Source organism: Leptonychotes weddellii, chromosome 1, assembly GCF_054177405.1.
Source record: "Leptonychotes weddellii isolate Sample4059 chromosome 1, ASM5417740v2, whole genome shotgun sequence".
NCBI classification, from domain to species: domain Eukaryota; kingdom Metazoa; phylum Chordata; class Mammalia; order Carnivora; family Phocidae; genus Leptonychotes; species Leptonychotes weddellii.
This window is the reverse complement of record NC_138369.1, coordinates 141,042,924-141,066,909: the sequence shown is the minus strand read 5'-3', so window position 1 is coordinate 141,066,909 and position 23,986 is coordinate 141,042,924. Positions and strand designations below refer to the sequence as shown.

Here is a 23,986-nt window from a genome sequence, read left to right as displayed (position 1 = left end):
TAGGTCCAAGTGAGGTCTTGAGAGGGCTCTGTGTGCCTGAAATGTGTGTACTTCACTCCGTAGACCTCGTGACCTCCTTCTGGGCTGGTCTGTGCTTGTTTAAACTCCTCACTTCTGAGCTGTTTTCCAAGTAGAGGACATGAATGGATAAGATATCTCTAAAAGGCTGGGATGCTGATTCTTTGACAAACTAGGTTTTTTGGAGGCTAGAGAAATAATTGTACAGTAGACAGGATATTCTGTTATTCCTCTCATTTGCCTCCCTCCCAGTAATATAGAGGTAGGGATGGCATCTAGTGCATCTTAAGGTCCAGGGAGGAGACATTTTAAAAAGACAGGGGGAAAATTAAAATACTCTGTAGCAAACCCAACTGCTGTGAAGAGTATTCATTTGGTTACAATGCCCAAAGCATCTGTGTGCTCTTGTGGAGAACCAGTGGATCCCCACAAATTGCACTGTAGCAATCCAATATCTTCTTTCTGGCAGACGGCAATCTTCTGTGGTGCCTTGATAAACAGCATTGTCGCCGTACAGAACTGTGCAGGGCCACACTTGGAACTCATTTCTCAAACGTGTTGTAACGTGATGCCAGTCTCACGAAGCACCACAGAATAAGGTTTCTAACTTGCTACATGCTCTACCATCCTGAAGATAAGGTTGGCTTTCTTTCAAGGAAGATGTTAATATTCCCATGGTATTATTATTGGAATAGATGAAATGTCTGGGTCAGCAATTCTGTACTGTTTGGAAGACATTTCGTTCCAGTAGCTTCTCTGAAAGCTCTTTACAGCTGAAGAATTTTAGATCGCACGAGGCTGGGACCACGTCAGTCTTGTTCACTGCTGTATAGCCACCTCCTAGCCGATGATGAGAGTATGGGAAGCACCGTATACCTGTTTTCGAAAAGAGTAAATGAATGTTTTTGATACCCATTCATGATATTCATTCTGGCTTTCCTTAGTCTATGGCCGAAGGTTCTGCTTCTCATTTTCAGACATCCCAAACTTAAGTTTATGCACTTGGTTCCAGGTAACCATGAAGCTCTATGAAAAAGAATGCAAATATCTCAGCATAAATGCATCTTTTTGCTTCCAGCAATGGAGCAATTCCCTTCCAATATGCAGTTAAAAATGAAAAGATGAAAATTAGATGCTTTCCTTTATTTTGAAAATTTCATAGCATTCTCTGTAAGAACTGGTGCTCTCCAGCGTCATATGGGAGCCAAGGCTGCAGGACCCAGAGTTTTGCTTGTGTACTGTTGAGCAGCCCAGAGACCTATATTTCTAGAAGTATATATCAGCATAATGGAGCATATTTAAGGAATTACAACATTTTATAAAATAAATGTATATGTTCACTAATCTTAAGATGGTAAGGTACAGATACCATTTTAGAAATGAGAGAGTAGACAGGTTGGTGCTATTCAACTTTGCAATTAGGAAAAACCATTTGGGAACCTAAGAAGTGTGAGCCTTGTCAGGTGACGGTCACTCTAACCGCAGGTGTCCATTGCTTTCTCTCCCTGATTCTTGCTGCCTGCACTTCCTTGTGATTCCTGATCCCAAAGACAATTTGGACACTCAGACTTTTTTTTTGCATTGTGAATTTGACAGCATTTCTTGGTTGGAGGCAGAATGGACAACGTTAAGAGAACGCCTAATGCAACCTAGCCATAGTATTAATCTTTTTTTTTTTTTCCTAAGAAGAATGTGTTTGAAATGTGAAGGCAAGCTTAAGTGTTGAAAACTATTTTGTTCTCCAGTCTCACGGACTTGGAAGGCATCTCTTCCTGGTGTGGCCCTTCCTCCTGCTCCATCCTGGCTAGAGTTTTAATTTTTAAAAAATGGTTGCACTAGTGGGAAGTGAGCCAGTTAAACTGCAAACGCGGGGCGCCTGGCTGGCTCGGTCGTTAAGCGTCTGCCTTCGGCTCAGGTCATGATCCCAGGGTCCTGGGATCGAGCCCCACATCAGGCTCCCTGCTCCGTGGGAAGTCTGCTTCTCCCTCTCCCACTCCCCCTGCTTGTGTTCCTGCTCTCGATGTCTCTCTCTCTGTCAAATAAATAAAATCTTAAAAAAAAATAAAATAAACTGCAAATGGGTGAGAGGTTGGTTCCTGACCAAATTAACTTGGTGGCTCAGACTTTTTAAAGGGATATTTAGAAATTATGACTCACTTTCTATATTCGGACTCAGAATGTCTATTATTACATTAATTTATTTAATCTAAAGAGTTAGCATAAGCTTTAAACTGACTCATTTTTGTGAAGCCTTGCTTTTCGTAGCTCTAATGCTTCAAACAGTCTGTCAGTTCTCTGCCATTCTGTGCCTTCTTTCACTTTGATGCCTTTACTTGCGTGGTCAATGGGGTCTAGCTCAGAAATAAAATGGGAGCCGTAAATGTGAGCCATATATGCAATTTTAAGTTTTCTTATGTTCAGAAAACTTTCTGAGGGGCGCCTGGGTGGCTCGGTCAGTTAAGCTTCTGCCTTTGGCTCAGGTCGTGATCCGGGGGTCCTGGGATCGAGCCCCACATCGGGCTCCTGGCTCAGCGGGGAGCCTGCTTCTCCCTCTGCCCCTCCCCCGCACTCGTGCGCATGCTCTCTCTTGCTCTCCCTCGTCTCAAAATCTTTTTTAAAAAAAGAAAACCTTTTGAAATGGTGAAATTAATTATGCTATTTTAGACAGCACAAGCTTAGAATGGCGATGCTATCTACTGCCTAAATAAACTGTCCATTCTGTACGCAGACTCTTTCATTTCTAATAAAATAAGAGTAAATCTGTAAGTAGTGAGTAATATGAAGAAGACTGCTGTCTATGGTTAGATCACTTTGGGCATCGGAAATAAACTACAGACATTCTCTCTGTGTATTTTAAGTGATGAATTGTTGACATGTAGGTAGTTGTGCAGTAAATACTGAAGGAATTAATCATTAGCAAATTGAGAGTGCTAACTGTCCTCAGTTTACTGAGACTAAAAACAGTTATCACATCTTTTTGTTCTCCTTCAGTTGGATCACTAGGTGCCTAGAAGAGTCATGGGAAGGTAAAAAATAGCATTTAGCAATAATCTAGTGACTCCACATTGGAGAAACACAGAGCCAAAGCCTCAGTATAATTCTTTGTTCCAATAGTCTGTGACTGTTGCTATTAAAAGCAGGTTTCTCTACACTTGAGAGCCAATTCTAGGCTCTTCTTACGGTGGCAGTACAAGCTCTTGCCTCTTGATGGTGCCACACAGTTAAGGATTTATGCTCAGAATTGAGGGATGTGTGCTGTGGGTCTTCACACAGTTCAGCGTTCTGGGCTAAATGCAAAAATGCAGAAAGCACCTTGGATTAAGAGGCGGCTGCCAGGTCAGCTATGAAGTGAGTCTCATTCTTTTTTTTTTTTTTTCTTTATTCATGAGAGACAGAGTGAGAGAGAAAGGCAGAGGGAGAAGCAGGCTCCCAAGGGCAGGGAGCCTGATGCGGGACTCGATCCCAGGACCCTGAGATCATGACCTGAGCCGAAGGCAGACGCTTAACCATCTGAGCCACCCAGGCGCCCATCTCATTCTTTTTTTTTAAGGTGATAAATTCATGCAGGAAGACTCGTGACTAAAAAAGAAATAAAGCTCGGAAATAAAATTCACAGAAAAATGTACAAACAAGATGAAAATTGAAAATACAGTATCAGTACAGACAGGGTAATGTGGGACGACTAGCGATTCTTCATAGAAAAATGATCCCCATATTGGTTGTTAAATTATCTAAATTAAAAGCCATTTATTCATCAACCTCGTAAAAAATTTTTCATCCACTAATAGGTCTAGTGACTGTGCTGGCTCATTGTAATATGGATTTTTCTTTCCTGTTCTAGAAAAGCTTATGGGAATATCTGCTCTGAAGAATACTTTGAAAGTTTGTGATTAGTTTTATTTAAAAATAATTACAGAACAGGTATTACAATAGGAACACATACATCACCTTTTCATTGGAAGGATTTTGTCAGCCATTTCAATGTGCAGATTAAGATCTACTAGAAGTCACTTGAAGAAAAGTTAGTCTCTTTACTTTGAGGTAATGGTAGATTTACATGCAATTATAAGAAATAATTCAGAGAGATCCTGTGTACCTCTTACCCAATCTCCTCCAATGCTAACATCTTGCGACATTATAGTTGTCATATCACAACCAGTATATCGACATTGATACAGTCAAGATACAGAGCAGATAGGTCACCCCAAGGCTCCCTCCTGCAGACCTTCTGTAGCCTCTCCCACTTTCCTCCTACTCTCAGCAGCTACTTAACCCCTGGCATCCGCTCTTCTGTTCTGCAGAGCTATAATTTTATTATTTATTATAGGAATGTTACATACATGTAATCATATACTTTGAGTTTGGCTTCTTCCTCTCCACATAATTCTTTGGAGATTGAGTCAGGTTGTTTCATGTCGTTGCCTTTTCTCCAGCTCCAAGGCTGGGATATATGAGGTAAAGGAAATCTCAGGGAACTCATTTCTGGGTCTCTAGATGCCCAGATGAGCTGCTGCCTTTCCCTATCTTTTGGTCTTCTTATGTTTGTCTTATTTTTTTTTAAACTAGTTCTTTTTTTTTTTTTAAGATTTTATTTATTTATTTCACACACACACACACACACACACAGTACAAGCAGGGGGAGTGGCAGGCAGAGGGAGAAACATACTCCTCACTAAGCAGAGAGCCCAACATGGGGCTCGATCCCAGGACTCTGGGATCATGACCTGAGCCAAAGGCAGATGCTTAACCGACCGAGCCACCCAGGCGCCCCTTATGTTTGTCTCATATATAATGTGTCCAGTGTTCTGAGTTACACTCAGTGGGAGGAATAGGGAAAAATACCTCTACTCCATCTTCCCAGAAGCAGAAGTCAGGGAGATTAGTTTTTTAAAGTTCAGAACAGCCAAGAACTTTGCTCTGGTGAAGTCTAATTGACCTCAAGGGGGAAATCTGTATGTGGGGGCATGTTCTGTTGAAGAATTTTGGTTTGGAAAAATTGATGTTTCTCATTCAAAATTGCTAAGACCATATCCCGGTTCTGGGATTGTAATTTGGATTTTGAAAAAAGACAATTTTAATAAAATGCTAAGATGGAAATAAGGAATAAGTTTCTTAGACATGTATTATTTTTTCATTTTGATTACTGAATTAGAGAGCCAAAATATTCAAAGTCAGTCTTTCCCATTAGATCATGAAGACCAAGGCCTAAATCATGGTAGGCAGAGATTACAATTTTAAAAGTTGTTCTGAGAGAAAGGAAAATGCAGTTACTTCCTTAACATCTCAAATAGGGAAAGAAGACTTGTCACTGTTTATTTTGCATTTTTTTAAAGATTTTATTTATTTATTTATTTATTTATTTATTTATTTATTTGAGAGAGAGAGAGAGAGTACAAGCCGGGGAGAGAGGCAGAGGGAGAGAGAGAAGTGAGAAGCAGACTCCTGCTGAGCAGGGAGCCCAGTGCGGACTTGATCCCAGGACCCTGGGACCATGACCTGAGCCGAAGGCAGACACTTAACTGACTGAGCCACCCAGGCACCCCATTATTTTGCATTTCTCTGTATAAAACTACAGCATGCTTTTTTAAATTTTAGTACACAGTATTTTCCATTACTTATATCTCTCATACATAGTTGCATTTACAAAACTTTCAGTTGATGTGTGATAGTCCACCTGTTTTTTAATTCTTTTTTTTACATGTGAGACTTTCCTATTTTTTACCCAACCAACTTCTTTGTGCATAAAGAGAGTTCCTTATTTTTTTTAGGACAGATTTTTCCAGTGTGGAGATTTAGTTGTGGTTTGAACAAAATAAAATATTACATAAAATCCTAAAAGTATTTTAATGGATTGCATTTTATAAACCATGATCCTTCAGGGGAAGCAAACAAACAGATCCCCTGGAACTTGGTTAAGCCAACGTAAAAATGCAAATGAACTACAGTATATTGGACTTTTGTTGAGTTTTCTTTGATGGCATGGAGCAGAAGGCCTACGCACCTTTTAGATTCTCTTCTGACACACTGTCCATGTCCGAGGAAAAATAATGGGCATACTTCTTTAGACACTATGTGGAAATGATGACTACACTGATAACATGAATTTCCTTTTTTTATAGCTGGTGCTTTTCAGTCTGTAGGGAGAAGTGCATGATTTTCCCCCTTCAGTTATCTGAGTTGAGGCAACAACTGTTATGGAGTCATTCATAACCAGCACTTTCTTTGAAGCGGTATCTATTAATATTTTAAGAATAGTTCACCTCAACCCTAATATCTTATGAAAGTAAAAATTTTCAACACTTGTATGTCTGCCAGTTGATTTTAAATGGCAAAATGATGCAAAAAGGCATCAGGAAAAGGACTAAAATACAGCAGGTCTGAGTTAGATGGTCATTGTAGAGAGAGATTCCCTAGAGTCTGCCTCACAAATGCAAGAAATAACTGGAGGTGGAAAAAGCAAGTTGAAGAAAACATTCTTGGTCTAAAAAGTAACAGGATCAATTAAGTTAAGCGATAGTATTTTAGGACATGTTTGATATAAATGAAAATTAAAAAAAAAAAATTACCTCAGCATATATATGTATTATATATAATTTATATAATTATATAACATATTTCATATTACTGAATTATTAGATATGTTAATAATCAGATCTATTTGGTAAATGTATTAATAACTTAAAATAGTATAAACCGATTTTATACATATATGTATTTCTTAATTACAAGCTCCTAAAATAGGGACACAGAAATAGCAGTAGGGGCAAGTAGCTTTCAGGGAGACGTTGACACACTAGTGAGTAATAGTAATTAAAAAAAAATAATCTGGAGCATGAGGGGTTGATTTATGAAATGAGATTAAAAGAACTGAGTTTCTTTGAGTATGAGCAAAGACAGGATATGATAAGTTCCTCAGGTATGTGAATGATGTGTGTACTCATCGGGCAGGGACAATGATGATGTCAGGAGTGTAAGGTGGAGCCAGGGGCAATGTGAAATAGAAATCTGGGTTTTATGTCAGGGATGCAATGTGTGCATTGGAGAGAAGCATGGATTTTTTGGAGGGTAGTTCTTTCTAGAAGTTACTCCGCTGGACTTCTTTTGCTATGGGGAATATATGTTGCTCTGTAATCCTGGGGCTGGAGGGACCGAAGGGCAGTGAGAGACTGAAAAGATTTCTTCCTCCCTGGGTTGCTATGGCAACTGGGCAGAGCTCTGTTGCCAGAAGCTCAGACATGTGATTCACCCCCGGGAGGGAATTTTGGGCAGTGGAGGATTTTTCTCTCCTTCCAGACTGGCCAAAGAACCCCATAGATCTGTGAGTTTTTCAGGGGCACATTTGGCTGCATAACATATTTTTCCGGTATTGCCTTGCCTTGAGAGCAGTTGGATTTGGCTTTTAGGTTTGCTTGCTAACTGGTACAGTAGTCCCCCCCTTATCTGCAGTTTGCTTTCCCTGGTTTCAGTTACCCGCTGTCAACACTGGTCTAGAAGCAGGTGATCCTTCTTCTGACCTACCATCAGGAGGTCAATAGTAGGTCACCGTGCCATTCATTGCACTTTATCTCAGCAGGTAAGCATTTTATCATCTCGCTTCATCATAAGAAAGGTGGGTACTGTACAGTAAGGTACTCTGAGAGACAAAGAGGGAGAGGCCACTTCCGTATTTTTATTGCAGCATATTGTTACACTGTTCTACTTTATTATTGGTTATTGTTGTTAATCTCTTACTGTGCCTACTTTATGCATTAAACTTTATCATAGGTACGTCCGCATAGAAAAAACCATCGTGTATATAGGGTTTAGTACTACCCGTGGTCTCAGGTACGCACTGAGGATCTGGGAACATATCCCCCTCGCATGAGGGCAGACTCCTGTATTAGTGATGGTTCTCCAGGACCCACAAGACAACTGTCAATTTCACTGCCAATTTTTTAATGGAAACCATCTCTAATCATTGATAACAAACACTGAGCACCTGCCTTGTGACAGGCACCAACTTAGACTTTATAGTAAATGTTCTCAGACACACTCCTTTATTGATTCCTCCCAAGAACCCTAGGGCAGGTGCTGATCTTATTGTCTCTGTTTTACAGACCAGGTTATAGAATCTCAAAGGGTTGAACCTGATAAGAACTTCTGTTATAGGTCTGGCACATGCCAGAACTTTAAATCCAAATCTTTGTTCTTTCCGCTTAATCAAGCTTAGACACGGAGTCTGCTCTGAAAGCCCAGGGGTTCTGTGGGAGAGAGAGAAGTCAATTTACCCACAGATTCTTACAATACACGGTTACAGAGAGAAGCGCTTTGCTTTCTCTGCAGAGTCCTGATATCTTTATTTCAAAGCACTTCTCCTTTCTGTTCATTTTACTCGTACTTTTCCTGGAGAAGTGGGAGGTGCCCCTCCCTTACAAAGGCAGGACACACTATTCTAGATTGCAAAGGGCTGAGAATGATGGGAAGTGAAATGTTGAGCTTTGGTGACTTCTTTGAGATTGGGAATGTGTGGAGGTGTGAAGGGAAGTAAGGAAGTGGAATAGAAAATCTACTGGGTAATCCGATGAGGATAATTTATTGTTTGGGGCGAGGGAAGAAGGAGGGGACTTGAATACATTTGCAGACAGAGGCGAAGAATTCAAGAGAGGAAATAAGTGTGTAGGGGAGGGAAAATTGGTGAAACAAAACCATAAGGATAATGGGAGGGAATATGGATGCAGTGAGGCAGGCAGAGGGGTTCACCTTGGGAGGACTGAGGGACTCCTTAGATCCCTGTGCAAACACTTATATTGTGTTTACTGTGGTCAAGAAGGGCGCACGTGTATGTGTGTGTGTGTGTGTGTGTATACATATACATGTTTGTTTGTTTACGTTTTAAATCCTCATGACACCCTACAAGATAGATATTCTAGTAATTCCTTGCTTTATGCATGAGGAACTAAGACTCACAGATGCTAAATGACTTGCCCAGGGCCTCACACGTAGCTGTGGAAATAGCATGCAGGCTCCAGAGTTCCTGCTCTTAGCCACTATGGTATCTTGAAGAAAGAAGGACCACACATATAAAAAGAGGTAGAGGAGGGAAGTTTAGGGCATTGCGCAGGACGGCCTTGATCTCCTTAGGCAGTGTGCTTGTGTATGGGGTGTACTGACTATATTTGAGAAACGGGTACTGAAAAATCACTGAATGGCAAGCAGTATCCTAGTTATCTACGTATGCCTTACTCTCCCTTGGCATCTGGTTATCCATTATCATGGAGCCAGAGTAGGTATAGTTGATACAAAATCCTAATAGCAATCTGCACGTGACAGATGCTTGTCGATCAATTCGTAGCTGTCACATTATTCCGTAACTCTTCAGATGACTTGCACTTGCCTCCAGAACAGATAATCACACAAAGCCATTGCTATTTCATTTGTCAGATGGGCCTCTTTCCAGAGCAACCCTCGGATGGGGCACACACGCACATGCTTTCTAAACAATGGATGGCAGAATAAAGCGCTGCCCTGACCACAAGTCTGAAGGTGGACTTCCCAGGTAGACTACAAGATAAAATGTTCTTAGCTAGACATTAAACTGACTTTTATGACGATAATTTGTGAAATCAAAAAAAATAAAAACTCCTTACTTATGTATGCAGTTGCTAAGATCAGTCGTCCTAAACTGATAAATATAATCCTAGGGCAATGTTTGGATAAACGTGAAGGCCAGTTACAAGGTTAAAGGGCCTTGTCTCCACATACGACCGTCCTCTCTTCTGATATCAAGCAGAGGTTCAGAGACTTCCTGGGAACCACCCAGGGGTTCATGAATTCACTAGGAAGACTTAACAGAACCCACTGAAAGCTGTTACAGTCAGGGTTATTGTTTATTACAGGGAAAAGCTAAGATCAAGGTCAGCCAAGGAGAAGAGAAGTAGAGGGGCCGAGTCAGGAGGTTCCAAATGCAAAGCTTCCACTGGACTCTCCCTGTGGAGTCAGGGTGTGATACGCTGCCCACATTGGTGTGTGGCAGTGCTCATGGAGTGTGGGCGGCCAGGGAAGACCTCCTGAGCTTCAGTGTCCAGAGTTTTTATTGGGACTTCACCATGTAAGCATGACTGATTGATTGTCCACTTGGTTAGTCTCATCTCCAGGTTGACTGATAACACATGATTCCCAGGCCCCCACACAAAAATCATGACTGTGGAGTGGCCAGCCCTCACCCTGAGATTGATTATCAGGAGTGCCCACTTTGTCCTAAACAAGGACAATCCCATCAGGTATGACATAGATTACCTTCCAGAAGCCACCAGTCCAGCAGTGAAGGCCAGACCTCTCTTTGGGCAAAGCCAAATTCTTTATTACACAGTAAATAAATGCTGCCTTTAGTAGGATCTCTGAGGCTCTTGTCTCCAACTTTTGGGCCCATAACCTGCTTGAAATTAAGCAAGGCTTATCAATCATAATGTGGAGGAAACAAAAGAAAACAATTATGTCAGGCTTAAAACAGCGTAGGTCTATTTCTCCTTCACTCTCCATGGCCAGCATGGGTTGAATGAGGCCTCTGCTCCGTATTTCCTTGCTCAGGGCCAAGGCTCAGGGAGCCAGCACCATCTGGAGTGTCACTCTGCCATGGCAAAGCAAGACATGCAATGGATCATGTGTTAGCTGTCCGGGCAGAAGGGACACACATTGCTTTTCACACGTAATGGGCCAGTGCAAGTCTGACGGTCGTATCTAGTTTAGGAGTGGGAAATTGAAAAACTGTTTTACCCTGTGTCCAAAAAGACAAGAACTGATCATCATAGCCCTAGTTACTAACCCACGGGATTTATCTCTAAAAACAAACAGACTCACGTAAAAGACTTTTAACCATTGCTTCTGTTTTTCCTCCTCATTGTCCTACCTAAATGAGACATCGGAATGTGCTCATGGAATCCTGGAAATTATGCTTACGTGCTGTCAGCTTCATCTCATTCTGCCATCCACCTTTAGGCCAGGGTCTCTGACTCTCTTTGGTTTTTTATTTAGGGTTATTGGGATCTCATAAGTCCTGGTGTACAGAGAGAGAAAGTTGACCCACTTCTCTTCATGTACCTCGTCCCTTTTCCTCCAAAGAACCCCATCTTTCTAGCCACACAGTAGTTGCTGATCCCTGAGCATACTCTATTAGTCCGTGCTCTATGCCTTTGCTCATATGGTTCCTTTATAGAAAGGCCCAGCCCACCCCACTGGCCAACAGACCACACAGACTCATATTTATCCCAGGGTCTCAACTCAAATTTGTCTTTCTATAATTTTGGTCAACTACTTCCTTATATGTGAATCTGGTGGTTTTCTGTAAATCTGTTAGCACCCTTTTCTTTGATTGATTGGCTGTGCTTTCCGCTAAAGATGTGAGGGTAGAAATGCTGTCTTTTTCCGTCCTTGTGTCTCCAGCACAGTTATGGCCTGAGGGTAACTTAACAGATCTTTGATGAACTGGCGATTATGGAGATATTGAATCTCTAGGGTTAACAAGAGAGAGAGAAGTAAGGTCATACTCAGCAGTTACAGCAGGTCCTCTCGAGAAAAAATATCTTCTTCCAACTAAATTATTTCTAGCCATTAAAAGTTGACCCTTGCTTTTATATAACGAGTGACCCAACATAGTTAATTATAACACAAGGAGTTCAGCAAAGATTTCGACTGCGCTTGGGTATTGGGCAATTGGTTTTCTATGTAGTTTATTTCTACACTGCATTTCCAGTCCTGTGGCCCAGACTGGCTGCTGTTGGTTACCAGGGGATGGATGGGGCTGGGAGATGGATGAGGCCCCTGACCGAGGGCTGCGGAGAGGCATTGCCAGACACATTCCTCAGAAAAAGAAAGAAAGCTCTGAGGTCAAAACACCCTCAGTCTGCAGCTTTTTTTTTCTTTTTTAATTGCCGAGGGAAAGAACCACACACCATTTTCTTCAGGTATATATTTTAAGATCCCGTGTCCCCTTCAAAGCTTTCTTTGATATATGTGGTATATGGAGAGGAGGAAAGCGAAAATAGAGAGGGAGATTAAAAAATGTATTTAAAATGATTTGATTCAAATGACCTACTTTCCAAGGCCATAGCACCAATGTTTCGTGCCATTTAGATGCCGAGGCCTTGCACTGGTGGCTTTGCAAAAGAACGCACAGCAGAACACTGGCTGGGAGAGGTGGGCAGAAACTGGAGATCTTCAGGAGGGTGGCCTTCCCAACTTGGCATGGCCAGGTGAAGGGCCAGATGAAGTTGGGTTTTAGGTGGGGGGCCGTCCATCTCAGTCCCTGCTGGTGCTTGGCGTTCCAGAATAATTATTCATAGTGCCCTGTTTGGTTCTCAAAGGCGTCCTGGTGTGGAATGGGTGCCCTGGTTTTAGGCACCCCCAGAATGGAGAATATTGGAGTGATGGATGGGAAAGAACAAGACTCCAGAGTGAAGAGGGCTCCGGGGAGAATTATTTTATGAGAGTACATTCTGTGCAGGGTTTTCCTTAAAAGGCTGCATATAGTGCTTTCTGAAATGCCTTGCAGACTTTCTTCTGACGCACTTCTTGACATCAGTTTATTTTTCTTTGGTTCAGCTTTTATGGGGCCAGTGTGTCTCCGCGCAGCCTGGATTTCTTTGAGACTCACGGGCGGCAGTGCGGCTTGTGTGTGTGATTCAAGCCTGGACAGATTGGCTGTGAATGGGGTGATAAGAATAGAGAGAACCACATACCAGTAGACCACACTTCCTGTGCACAAGCCATTGAGTACTGCGTTCCACTGTCTGAAATAGCATTCATCTTAAGGCTGGGATCATTTATTCCTGTGGAATTAAGTAAGAGCACTGGCAGCAGAAGGAACTATTTTGGGAAAGAGATGTGGGAGGGATTTTGCTATGTATCACAGGCGAGGCAGAAGTGCCTTCCGTGGTTTTGAAGACCACACTGTTCCCTGAAGCCCTGGTAAGTGGGAATTGACAATTTTCAGATAATCCCACGTGTAATTAATGTCCAGGCTAATGTATACACACTGCGATCTATAAAGGTCAGTAGGGACGGAGTTTGGGTGCTTCAGCTGAAGTCACCTAAATGGCAGAAAGAGAACTTTCCTTTGGAAATTAGCATTAGTTTCTCATGCAGATGCTGTTGAGAAGGGGTAAAATATAGGGTCTTGTTCCCGTCCCCCTCCTTAAATATGCCCTTGCACGTGGGTTTTGCATATTCCCATGTAAACTTTCCTCTGTCGTTGGAGAAGTTTAAAATAAGGCAGTGAATGCTGTGTCCCCACACCCCCGCTCCCTCCCCATAAAGCTGAGGTGCCTAGAGCTTGGCAGCTGGCAGCAGCTGCAGAGATAAATAAGCCCCGGGGCTCCTGGACGGACTGGGTGCAGGAGTGCGCGGGAGAAGGTCGTGCAGCTATGAGCGCCTGCCGAGGGACGAGGCCATGAGGACCGAGCTGCAGCTGGAGGCCAGAAGTTCAGGCAGTGAACGGGAGGTGGGGGCTTAGAGGAGCTGGTGTGATAGTCCTTTTGATCAAGTTATTGCATTTGCAGGGGTGAAGGGGCATACTTTAGAGGACAGAGAAAAGTCAGACACAACTTAAATGACTTCTGTCTTGTCATTTAATTAGTGCATTTAATGGAAACCAGGGCATTATGTTGGTCTGTTTCTATTTAACTTCGCTGTTGGATAGTCAGTCCTTCAACTGGCAAAGAGCTGACTGCCTTCAGAATTTTGTCTTTACAAATTAGCTGCAGTTAGAAGTTGAAAACAGTAGCCCAGTGCTACTTAAAAATTTTCTACATTGTTACTGATAACCAGTTTGGAAAATATTTTTCTATGGAAGGCTTTTGACTTTTTTTTTTTCAGTGTGGTAGCTGTAATCACAACAGACTTTTTTGTTATTTTATTGTTTTTCTTTTCACTTTGGCCTTGGAATTAATGTGCGAGGCAGAGATGTTAATGTTCCCCACCCCAAACAGTGCTGTCGAGGCTTACGATAAACATTTCGTAAATTATATACTATTGCTCACAAATATATAGTGATTTTACTTAAAGTCAAAAACCATAAATATCCACTTGTTTTGTATGGGGAGCTTGGTGAAGTGTCAGTAAGTAGTACCATTAGTACTAGACATCAATGGCCTATATATTGATTTTTTTTTTAAGCAAATGAACTATCATTTTATGTTGCAGTTAAATGAATCCAAAGGATCTCAGAATCTGAAATACATTGCTGTCGTTCTACTGGATGTGACATGAAAAGTTCTTTCATTTTTATGCAACGTTTCTACCTCTTTATAATTTTAATTACTCATGTTAGAAATTGATGGAAAAGACCTTTATCTCATGACAAGACATAAGAAAAGTATTGAAAATTTTGAGGCATGTCAAAAAAATATTGAAAAAATTTCAAGAAAAAAATTCTTTTAAATTAGAAGATTCTTTAAGTAGTGTTTTTCTTTTTGTGTGTCTGGTTTCTCTGGGATGCTGGAGAATTAACTTTAAGCGCAAGTGTTAAGTCGGTAATGATGAAAGAGCTAGATATGTTGGAGGCAGAGCGGTAGAGAAGGAAGGGGGAGTGAAGATTTTTTAAAAAGGAGATTGAAAAAAAGACTGAAATGTTCAGAGAACCAATAAATCAAGAAAAGGCTTACCGAGGGCTGCTACGGGGGGGATCAGCGCTGGGACATCCAAGGAGAGGGGACAGCTCGAATTGAGTTTGGGAAGAAAATCAGGCATTTTTCACCTGGTTTCACCTGGATCCTTAAATGCATCCATCTGAGATGATGGAAACTCATCACCAACCCACTCTCAGTGGGTTTACCTGTGGGGTGTAATTGCCAGCAGTCCCAGCCTCTTCAGTCTTTTTCTTTGTGATTGTCTGCATTCTCACAAACTCTCTGACCTTCCCCTCTTCTGTGTTCTAGGAGAGACAGCGTCTGGAGACCATCCTCAGTCTCTGTGCTGAATACACAAAGCCCGACCGTCGCTTGTCCACAGGCACCACCGTGGCCGATGTGCAGAAGATCAATAAGGAGCTTGAGAAGCTGCGGCTCTCTGATGAGGAGTCCGTGTTTGAAGAAGCCATGGTGAGCCCTGACGCCAGGTACAGGTGCCGCCCGAAAGGCTCTCTCCATGATGCGGACGCGGCAATCTTCGGGAGCGTCGGGCAGAGCAGTGCTGGCTTCCTGTCCCCCAGGAGCAGCAGGAATGATGACCTGCTCAGGGACCTCACGCCTCCCTTTCTGAAAACTTCCAGCGAGTCTGCTTATCTTAGTATCCTACCGAAGGTAAAGGCAACAGAGCAAAAAGAGCAGGATTTAGGGCCTGGGGCTGTGCATCTGCATTGGCCCAGAGACTAGAGGTTTTACCGTACTTGTTTTCCAAAATTTTTTTAGTGAAGCTTCAGTTTAAGAGGTAACTAGCTAAACAAGGTGCAGCAAATTAGGGCATTTACTATAAAGTAACAAATTTGTGCACCGTAAGAAATGCAGCCGTAGAGAAAACTCGAAAGAAGGATGTTTCTCTTTTCTCTGCCCCCTCCCAGTTGTACACCTGAGAAATAAACACAGAAGTGTCTTACCTGCCTTCTTCATATTCCTGTGCGTATACGGCCGCGTGTTAGAGGCGTAGACTCACAGGTGCAAACATACAGGGTTCCATTCTTTTTCTTTTCCTCACTAACTGTCTTGCATATCTTTGCATTTTAGTATACACAGCTCTGCCTCATTCTTTTTAATAGCCGACTAGTATTCTGTTGTTTGGAAATAATATTTAAATTGTTTCTAGCTTTTTTACTAATAAAATCTATATGCAGAGAGTACTGTGCAAATGTATCTGCAAGATCACTTACTAAAATTGGAATTGCTGGATCAAAGGGTTTGTATATTATTCATTTTAATCAGTATTTCCAAATTATACTCCCAAAAGTATTTCCAGGTGACACTTCTACCAAAAGTTTATGAGCATGCCTTATTCTCCATACACTCGCCAAGGCTGTACATTTTCAAAATTTTTGAATATACTAAGTTAATCGGTGTCTAATTTGCTTGTCTTGAATTATGCATAAAGTTGGACATATTTTCATATTTTTAGTTGTGACTTTGTATTTTGACCCACTTACTCATGTTCTTCACCCATTTTTTAAAATTTTCTTATCTTGTTTTTAGTAAGTAGTAAGAGTTATTTGTAAGGAAATTCGTCTTTTATCATGAGTGGTCTTCCCCCCTTGACTTGACTTATGATATTTTTTGGATGTATAAGAGTTTAAGTAAGATTCATATGTAATCATAACTATTACTTAGTCTTCTGGCTGTGTATTGATTTCCAAATGTCTTCCAAATTTGAAGATTTCTTAAATGGAATTAGAAGGGGCCCCTGGGTGTCTCAGTTGGTTAAGCGACTGCCTTCAGCTCAGGTCATGATCCTGGAGTCCCTGGATCGGGTCCCGCATCAGGCTCCCTGCTTGGTGGGAGTCTGCTTCTCCCTCTGACCCTCCCCCCTCTCATGTGCTCTCTCTCATTCTCTCTCTCTCAAATAAATAAATAAAATCTTAAAAAAAAATGGAATTAGAGGAAAATCTTTTGGTGTTACTTTTTCCACACAGGTTAAGAATCTGTGTTTGTTTTTTTTTTTTTTTTTTTGGTTTTGGGAGAGAGAGAGAGACAGCATGTGCAAGCACGCAAGTGTGCAAAGAGAGGGCAGTGGGAGAGAGAGCAAGAAAATCTTAAGCAGGCTCCATGCCCAGCGCAGAGCCCGATCCGGGGCTCGATCTCATGACCCTGAGATCATTACCTGAGCCAAAATCAAGAGTCAGATGCTTAATTGACTAGCTACCCAAGTGCCCCAAGAATCTTTTTTCTATGAAATTAAAATAAATTCTCCTACCTCTTTTCTATAAAGGATTTAAGAGAGTGACAAGAAAATGTAAGTTTTATTGGAATAAAATTAACACAAAAAATAGTAATTAGGAGAAAAAAACAGATGCCATAATCACAAGAATTTATTTATTTAAATAAACAGGATCAGTTAATTAAGTAATTCTGACCATTAAGTTCAATTCCAAGATTCTCGACAATTATGGCCAAAGAATCAAAAACAAAAAAATACATCAGTTAAATTTTTGTTGTAAGAGAAGGACACAAACTGATTAAGAGAAAGACCTTATCATGTGCAAAATTCTGGAGGTAGTTTATCATCTGGAGTATTATTCAGGAGGAGTTTGTGTGTTTGTTTTGACTTTTTTACTCAGTGTTCCTTGTCAGGAGTCCGTGTCTACCTTCTGAGTTCTCCCATCATCAGCATTAGGACTCGGAAATGTTCAGTCCTTCTTTCTCCTAATGACCACAGTGACCTTACTCATTCTCTATGGAGAGTACTTCAGAATAGGACATCTGTCTCTATTACCAGAAATGCAACTGTTAGAAACTAGGATGGGGGGCAGAATCAAATGTTGGTTGTGTTCAGGCAGAGTAAATGACCCACCGTTTGAAAACTTGAGCTGTTTTCATCAGCCTTTGGCTTCCTTTGAAGTCCTTGACTTCCTTTTCATCTAAAATCCTTTCCCATTTCTTCCATCATGGACAGCTGCCAGATTTTTGTTAAAACAGTGAGCTATGTGTCTCTCTCTAAGAACCATCTTTTGGGAGACAGGTTTCCTCCTGAAGAGGGCTGGGACAAGAGAGCTGCTGGTGTGTAAACGGGCAGATGGTGGCAGATGTTTTTAATTGCCCAAATATGCTTTTGTGGAAAAGGAGGCCTCTGAAGCTTAGAGCAGCCTCCGTTGTGGCAAGACACATAAGACTGTGCATCCTCTGGAGACAGGAAATATCAAAGGCGCCTCTGGTTACCACGCAGCAGCTTAGGCAGAGAGCGAGGGAGGGGATGAGTTCCAAGGACGGAGGTTTGCATGTATGACCTTTTGGAGACAGATATATGTTACCCCAGGACAGCAGATAAAAGAATGTTTTATTAAGTCCTGACCATTTGTTTTGGATGCTTTTCTTCTTAGTAATCTGCTCACTAAATTATTTACTTAGCAAAGGACAGTGTTTGTATTAATCTATCTAAGGATCAATGGAGAAGAGAGGAATGTGACAAACACATTGATTTCAAGAAACAAAGATTTTGATGATATTTAGGAAACATAAGATTTACTGTTCTGGAACTTGTTTAAGCTAACACGTAAAGATACAGATGACCTTAGAAATATGCTAATTTTATTTTATTTTATTTTATTTTATATTTTAAAGATTTACTTATTTTAGAGAGAGCGTGAGAGCACAGGGGGAGGGGCAGAGGGAGAGGGAGAGAGAGAATCTCAAGCAGACTCCCTGCTGAGTGCGGAGCCTGCCCCGGCTTGATCTCACGACCCCGAGATCACCACTTGAACCAAAACCAAGTCAGATGCTTAACCGACTGAGCCACCCAGGCGCCCTGGAATATGCTAATTTTAATTGGCTTTTGTGGACCTGCTTCTGCCGCCTGAGGTGGAAGCTGAGACTAGCTCACTCCTCTTTCTTCCACAGTGTTAGGATTTAAGTCACACACACAGCACTGTGTGCGTTTTGTGTACAGCCTTGTGACCTGATTTACAAATATTGTGAAATGATTGCCACGCTTAGTTTAACATCCATCACCTCATATCGTTATTTGGAAAAAAAAAAAAAAAGTTCTTTTCCTTGAGAACTTTTTCCCTCTTCTCTTCTTGAGTTATCATTCTGTCTACAGTGGACAGCCCTCACACTTGCAACTTCCTCTGGTTGCAAGGAGTTTCTAAGAAGAGATTTTGAGTGGGGGGAAGCAGATACAGTGTCTCGTTCCTACCCTCCCTCCCTTTTCTCTGTGGAGATCAGGTTGCCTCGCAGATGGCATATTTGGGGATGCTCGTACGTGTGTAAACAATACTCTCCTTCCATTCCATCACAAACCATTCAGAGTTTTAGAATGCCTTTTGAAGATTTTGCTCTTTATAAATAACAAAAAAGAACAACCATTTCCTAGACAGCACTGATTGTTATAAATAGCCTCTCAAATGGTCTGTTATCAACGATGCCTCTTGTGGTCAGTTGTTTAGAAACTTCGAGTTAGACATTTATAATTGCCACTGTCACCTTTCTTCACCCTCTCTTTGCTTAGAAAGTTTATGGTTTTCCAGATTGTTCAGCTTTTGTTTGCTCTTAATGCTTGACTTCCACCAGTGAAAGAGATATTTTTAAACGATGTTGGCAGTTGAAACCCAATATGAAATGTTGACCCAACAGGATACTGGCCTTCTTGGGCCTTTCCTGCTAGGACTACACGTCAGTGATTTTGGAATGCCATTCACTATTACAGGCCTTCCTCACGCCCTAAAACAGGTACCTGAGTATTAAGACAATGAGATTCATTGTGATAAAAAGGTCAGCAGTTGTTTTATTAATTGGCAAGATACTGGATTTAAGATGGCAATTAAAAGTCTAACTGTCAAAGCTTGGAAGGCCTGCGTACCTTTGCTAATTACCCTGAGATACTGTGACATCTCAATTGTTTGATCTCCTTAAGGGGCAGTGAAGTAGGGTGAAGAATAAAGAATATGAATAAAGAATGCCACATGCTGGCTCTCTTCTTCAAGTTATTTTCAAGATCATTAAATAGGGCGCCTGGGTGGCTCAGATGGTTAAGCGTCTGCCTTCGGCTCAGGTCGTGATCCCAGGGTCCTGAGATCAAGTCCCGCATCGGGCTCCCTGCTCCTTGGGAGCCTGCTTCTCCCTCTGCCTCTCTGTCTCTGTCTCTCATGAATAAATAAATAAAATCTTTTAAAAAAAATCATTAAATAAATGAACTTCATGTGGCATACTAAATGATTTCTTTGGTTAATATGAATATTCTTGGCACTGATTGATGAGTAAACCTCAATAATTTACTTATCGAGGCTGCTATGTTCAGTGTCCAATTGTGAAATTGTTTCATGGCTGACTTACTAATGAAAAGAAATTACTTTTTCAAAGAGAGATAAAAATTGAATAAGTAATGTACCGATACCCCAGCATCCCTTGACTTACAGAAAGACTGATCTCTACCAGGCAATATCTAGGATAACTAACCTGAAATGGCTGAAAGAAGAGGTGATTTTCAATTCATTATACTCTCTTTTTAAAACAATAGGCCGTCAAATTTTGATCTCAAATACTCCTTTCTTCCCTGGGCACCTGTCATCTCTCTGTTGAGGGGTGTAAGTATGTCCTCTCTTACTCAGGTTCTTTCCTGCCTTTCTCATTCCTTGCCAAGGAACTCAAGTTTTTTTCTGTGAAATGACTTTATGAATGATGACCAGTGTCCTATTTTGTGTCACAAAAGCCCATTGGCCCAGTTGGTGTCTTAAACATTATATAGGAAGAAGGTGCTGTAGGATAAAGACAGTAAGTAATGTGCGAACACAAGAAGTGAAACATGAATTAACTTCATATTAAGTGTATAGTTTTCAGTCATTTTGGGAGTCACTAAAATAATAAGGGCTGTATTGCCCTGGTTATTCACTTTATGGAACATTGAGGTGAGAGGGGCCAAGCGTATCATGCCCTCGCTTTTCCACCTTGTGTTGGAAAGGAGACAAATAAGCATGAATGCCCATTCACAGATAACCCTAGTGGTGGGACCCCGGAGTATGGCTAGAGATTCGGGAAACCGTTGTAGAAGCTGTGTTCACTCAGAGTTGGGAGAGAGTGTGGAGCTTGGAGTGAAGGTAGCATCATGCCCAAGAGATCCCTAAGGAAGATGTCAAAAGTCTTGTCTAGCTTCTCATTCTTGCTGTGCCAAACTTTCTCTATGACCTTATAGAAGTCACTACAATGTCTATGGACTACAACTTCCTCATCTGTACAAACTTAGTTATTTCAGCTTTAAAAGAATATGAATGGGTGAATTTAAGTTGGTTTGTATGAGGTAACTTAAGACCCACACTGCTGAGGATTTGTGGGAAAATGCAGAATTGCAACAGAACAATCACAAGGATGCTTTTAGAATCCAAAGAGGCACTGAGACTGTGAAACCCAAGACTTTCTACTGGTTTATAAATTGGGAGATTCTGGAATTGAAGTGTGAATAGCCCTTTTCTGTGTTGATTAATTGCAGACGCCAGAGGATATAAACGAAGAACAAAGGATTCAGGAGTTGGCAGCAATGGAAGAGACCCGGATAGCAATTCTAAATAACCTCGAAGAACTTGAACAAAAAATCAAAGATATCAATGACCAGATGGATGAATCTTCCAGAGAGGTATAAACCAGGAGTTGACTTTTTACCCCTCTCTTGTTTCTCCCTTCCCTTTAGCTTAAAAATATTACTGCCTATTAAGACATAAGTTTCGGAAGCAGAATACATAGAAATCAACATGAGTTAACATTTTTTTCAGTGGGTCCAAGTACAGGGTAAAAATACCTTTTTTTAAAAAAAATAGTTCTTTTTCCTTGTCTTTTTTTCTTAAGTCAGATGAGACAAACATATGAAGCCATTTTTGATGTACTTTGGGTATAACCAATTTTGTCTTAACAAAGCTGTTTGCTCTCTGACTTGCTACGGATCTGTCAGCTGAGGCCCCCATGTATTTAGGTGTCCAAATTCAAATCCAACAAACATTTCCTGAGTATGCTTACTATGAATTGGACGTCGTGTTGGACTATAGGGGGATTTATATATGCAGTAAACATAGACCTAGCTTTCTAGAGATTTGCAAACCAAAGAGGAGACAGACACATAGTCTATTACTATTATAGGAGAAAGGGCCAATTTTCATACTATTTCCACAGAGCGAGAAGGAGCAAATGATTCTGCCTAGCATGTGTATAGTCACAGATAATGCAGATAGCTCTAAGTGGAAGGAGACTGCTCACCTGTCATCTTATACACAGACCCTGGATGTTCCTCCTGCTGGCACTGCTAAGAATGCATCACTTGCATGCTGGGCCGGGTGTGATTTTCACTTCCCAAGCTCTGTGGACAAACACAGACAGACACACCTGCTCCCAAGATGGTTTGTGCTTGAGCCTGAATCTGAGCAAATAGGCAAAATACTCTTGAGAAGTTAGCAGAGAAGGAGTTACAGTAGAAAAATTAAATGATAGGTAGATTTCTTAGTAAATATACTGTGGGCTGTCCAGCTTTCTTATATAGGAATTCTGAGTCTCACCTGGAGTCTCTGGGGTGTTCTCTAGACCCCACAGTCTGGCTGATACCATAGTACTTTTTGAAATCTGTGGCTGTTAAAAATGCACCTCTAAAGTGGGCAGTTGAGAATCTCTCCGAATGTGAAACACGTCTGAGCTTTGTTTTGTGTCCTCAGTTGGATATGGAATGTGCTCTTTTGGACGGAGAACAGAAATCTGAAACAACTGAACTTATGAAAGAGAAGGAAATTTTGGATCATCTAAATCGGAAAATAGCAGAACTGGAAAAGAACATCGTTGGTGAAAAGACCAAGGTAAAAGAAAAGTATATTTGAATTCAATTTTTATGAGCAATATGGTGGTTCCATTCGGTCGAATTTAAATGTTGTATGAATTCCCATGGTTTGGGATTTGTGTGTCATGTTCCTGGAGACAGTGGTACTAGAGGAAAGCCTTAAGATGAGGTAAGTTCTTCACAAAGAACTGTCAGGGACTGAGCTGTGGATGCTAAGGGAGTAGAGCCCATAGCACTTTCTGAGTTGATATTCATGGCAGCTTAACCTACTTGAGATGAGTGAATTGCTTTTTTCCAACAGGCTTTCTGCTCTTCTGATTGTGCTGTGTTTTTTAAAGATTGATTTTAGCATAAGAAGTTTATTCTTAACCACTGGTATCCTGTAGGGATGACTTAGGCATATTCAAATACAGTTGCCTTTTTTCTTTTCATTTTTCTGTTTATTAAGAATTTGAATGGGAACCATTCATCTCACCTGTCCTGCCTTGCCATTGTCTTCAATGCAAGGGCACTGCTCTTTGACAAATGCATTGGAGTTGTCAAGGAATCCTCATACACTGCCAAGTGGAAAATACCCATGAAACAGTTGACATTTACCTCGGAAAAGGTCTCACTCGTACATTTCAAGCCACAACCTGAATGTTAGCTGATATCTACTCGGGAAAGTGGGAAAAATTACTTGCAATTCTTAGAATTCAAGGTAGTAGTTGGGTTTTTTGTTTGTCTGTTTATTTGTTTATTTCCTCTGGGAAATATTTTACTTACTCTTCTCTCACATTCTGAGTTAGTTACAGCTAAACCAAGCGTAAAATTAAAAAATGAGATTCCAGTTTCAGAGGGAAAAAGCAAACGAACTTGAACACATTCTTCCTTGCTCACCAACTTCTCCACTAAGCTGAGAAAAAAGAAAAAAAAAATCAGTTTGAGTAAGTCCTAGTGGGTAATATGTGGAAAGGATTTCTGCTGAATGCGGCTTCCTTTTTAGGCTCTTCTTTGTTTGAGACCTATAAATAAGGGCATTTGATCTTGGTGCCAGAGAATGAGCTCAAAGTGATATTGTCAGAAATTGATGTCAGACTAACAGCTACACATCAATTTCTTGGTTGCCTGCTTGTCAAGATTAACTACCCAGCTTTTTCACATTAAGTTTTATGTATGTTCCTTCTAGCTCCAGACTTTGAAATAGTAAAGAATCCATTTGGGTAGTTGGTATATTTTTCTTTAAAAAGCTCAAAGCCAGGTCAAAGGATTGATTGTCTCGATCTGCAGTAGAGGACGATTCTGCTTTTCCAAGATTCTGCACTGATACAGCAAGAAACCGTGGGAAGCATGAGATGTCTTTGCGGTGCTTATTAGTATCTATTTTTATGTCCTCCTGGAAAACTTGTGGGACAGAGGAATGGGTATCATGTTCTCCACAAGCCTTTCTGCCTTCCTCATCCATGTAGTTACTTATCTTTGTGTAGCCCACACATGGCATGGCCTGCAAATTCTGTTTGTCTCCATCATTCGTATGAGACACAAAAGCGAACGAAGCAAGTCGTGTCAA

General features: G+C 41.1%; 1 protein-coding gene across 15 annotated transcripts in view; it reads left to right on the top strand.

The window, feature by feature from the left end:
• Window positions 1-23,986, top strand: part of PHLDB2 (pleckstrin homology like domain family B member 2) — a 123,150-nt gene that overhangs the window by 43,093 nt on the left and 56,071 nt on the right. For 14 of the 15 annotated variants that reach the window (XM_081797271.1, XM_081797265.1, XM_081797258.1 and 11 more), the window contains exons 3-5: window positions 14,928-15,290; window positions 21,112-21,255; window positions 22,319-22,456. In XM_081797271.1, coding sequence (XP_081653397.1) covers window positions 14,928-15,290; window positions 21,112-21,255; window positions 22,319-22,456 — 645 coding nt within the window. The remainder of the gene's footprint in view (window positions 1-14,927; window positions 15,291-21,111; window positions 21,256-22,318; window positions 22,457-23,986) is intronic. The other variant, XM_081797289.1, reaches the window with a different exon arrangement.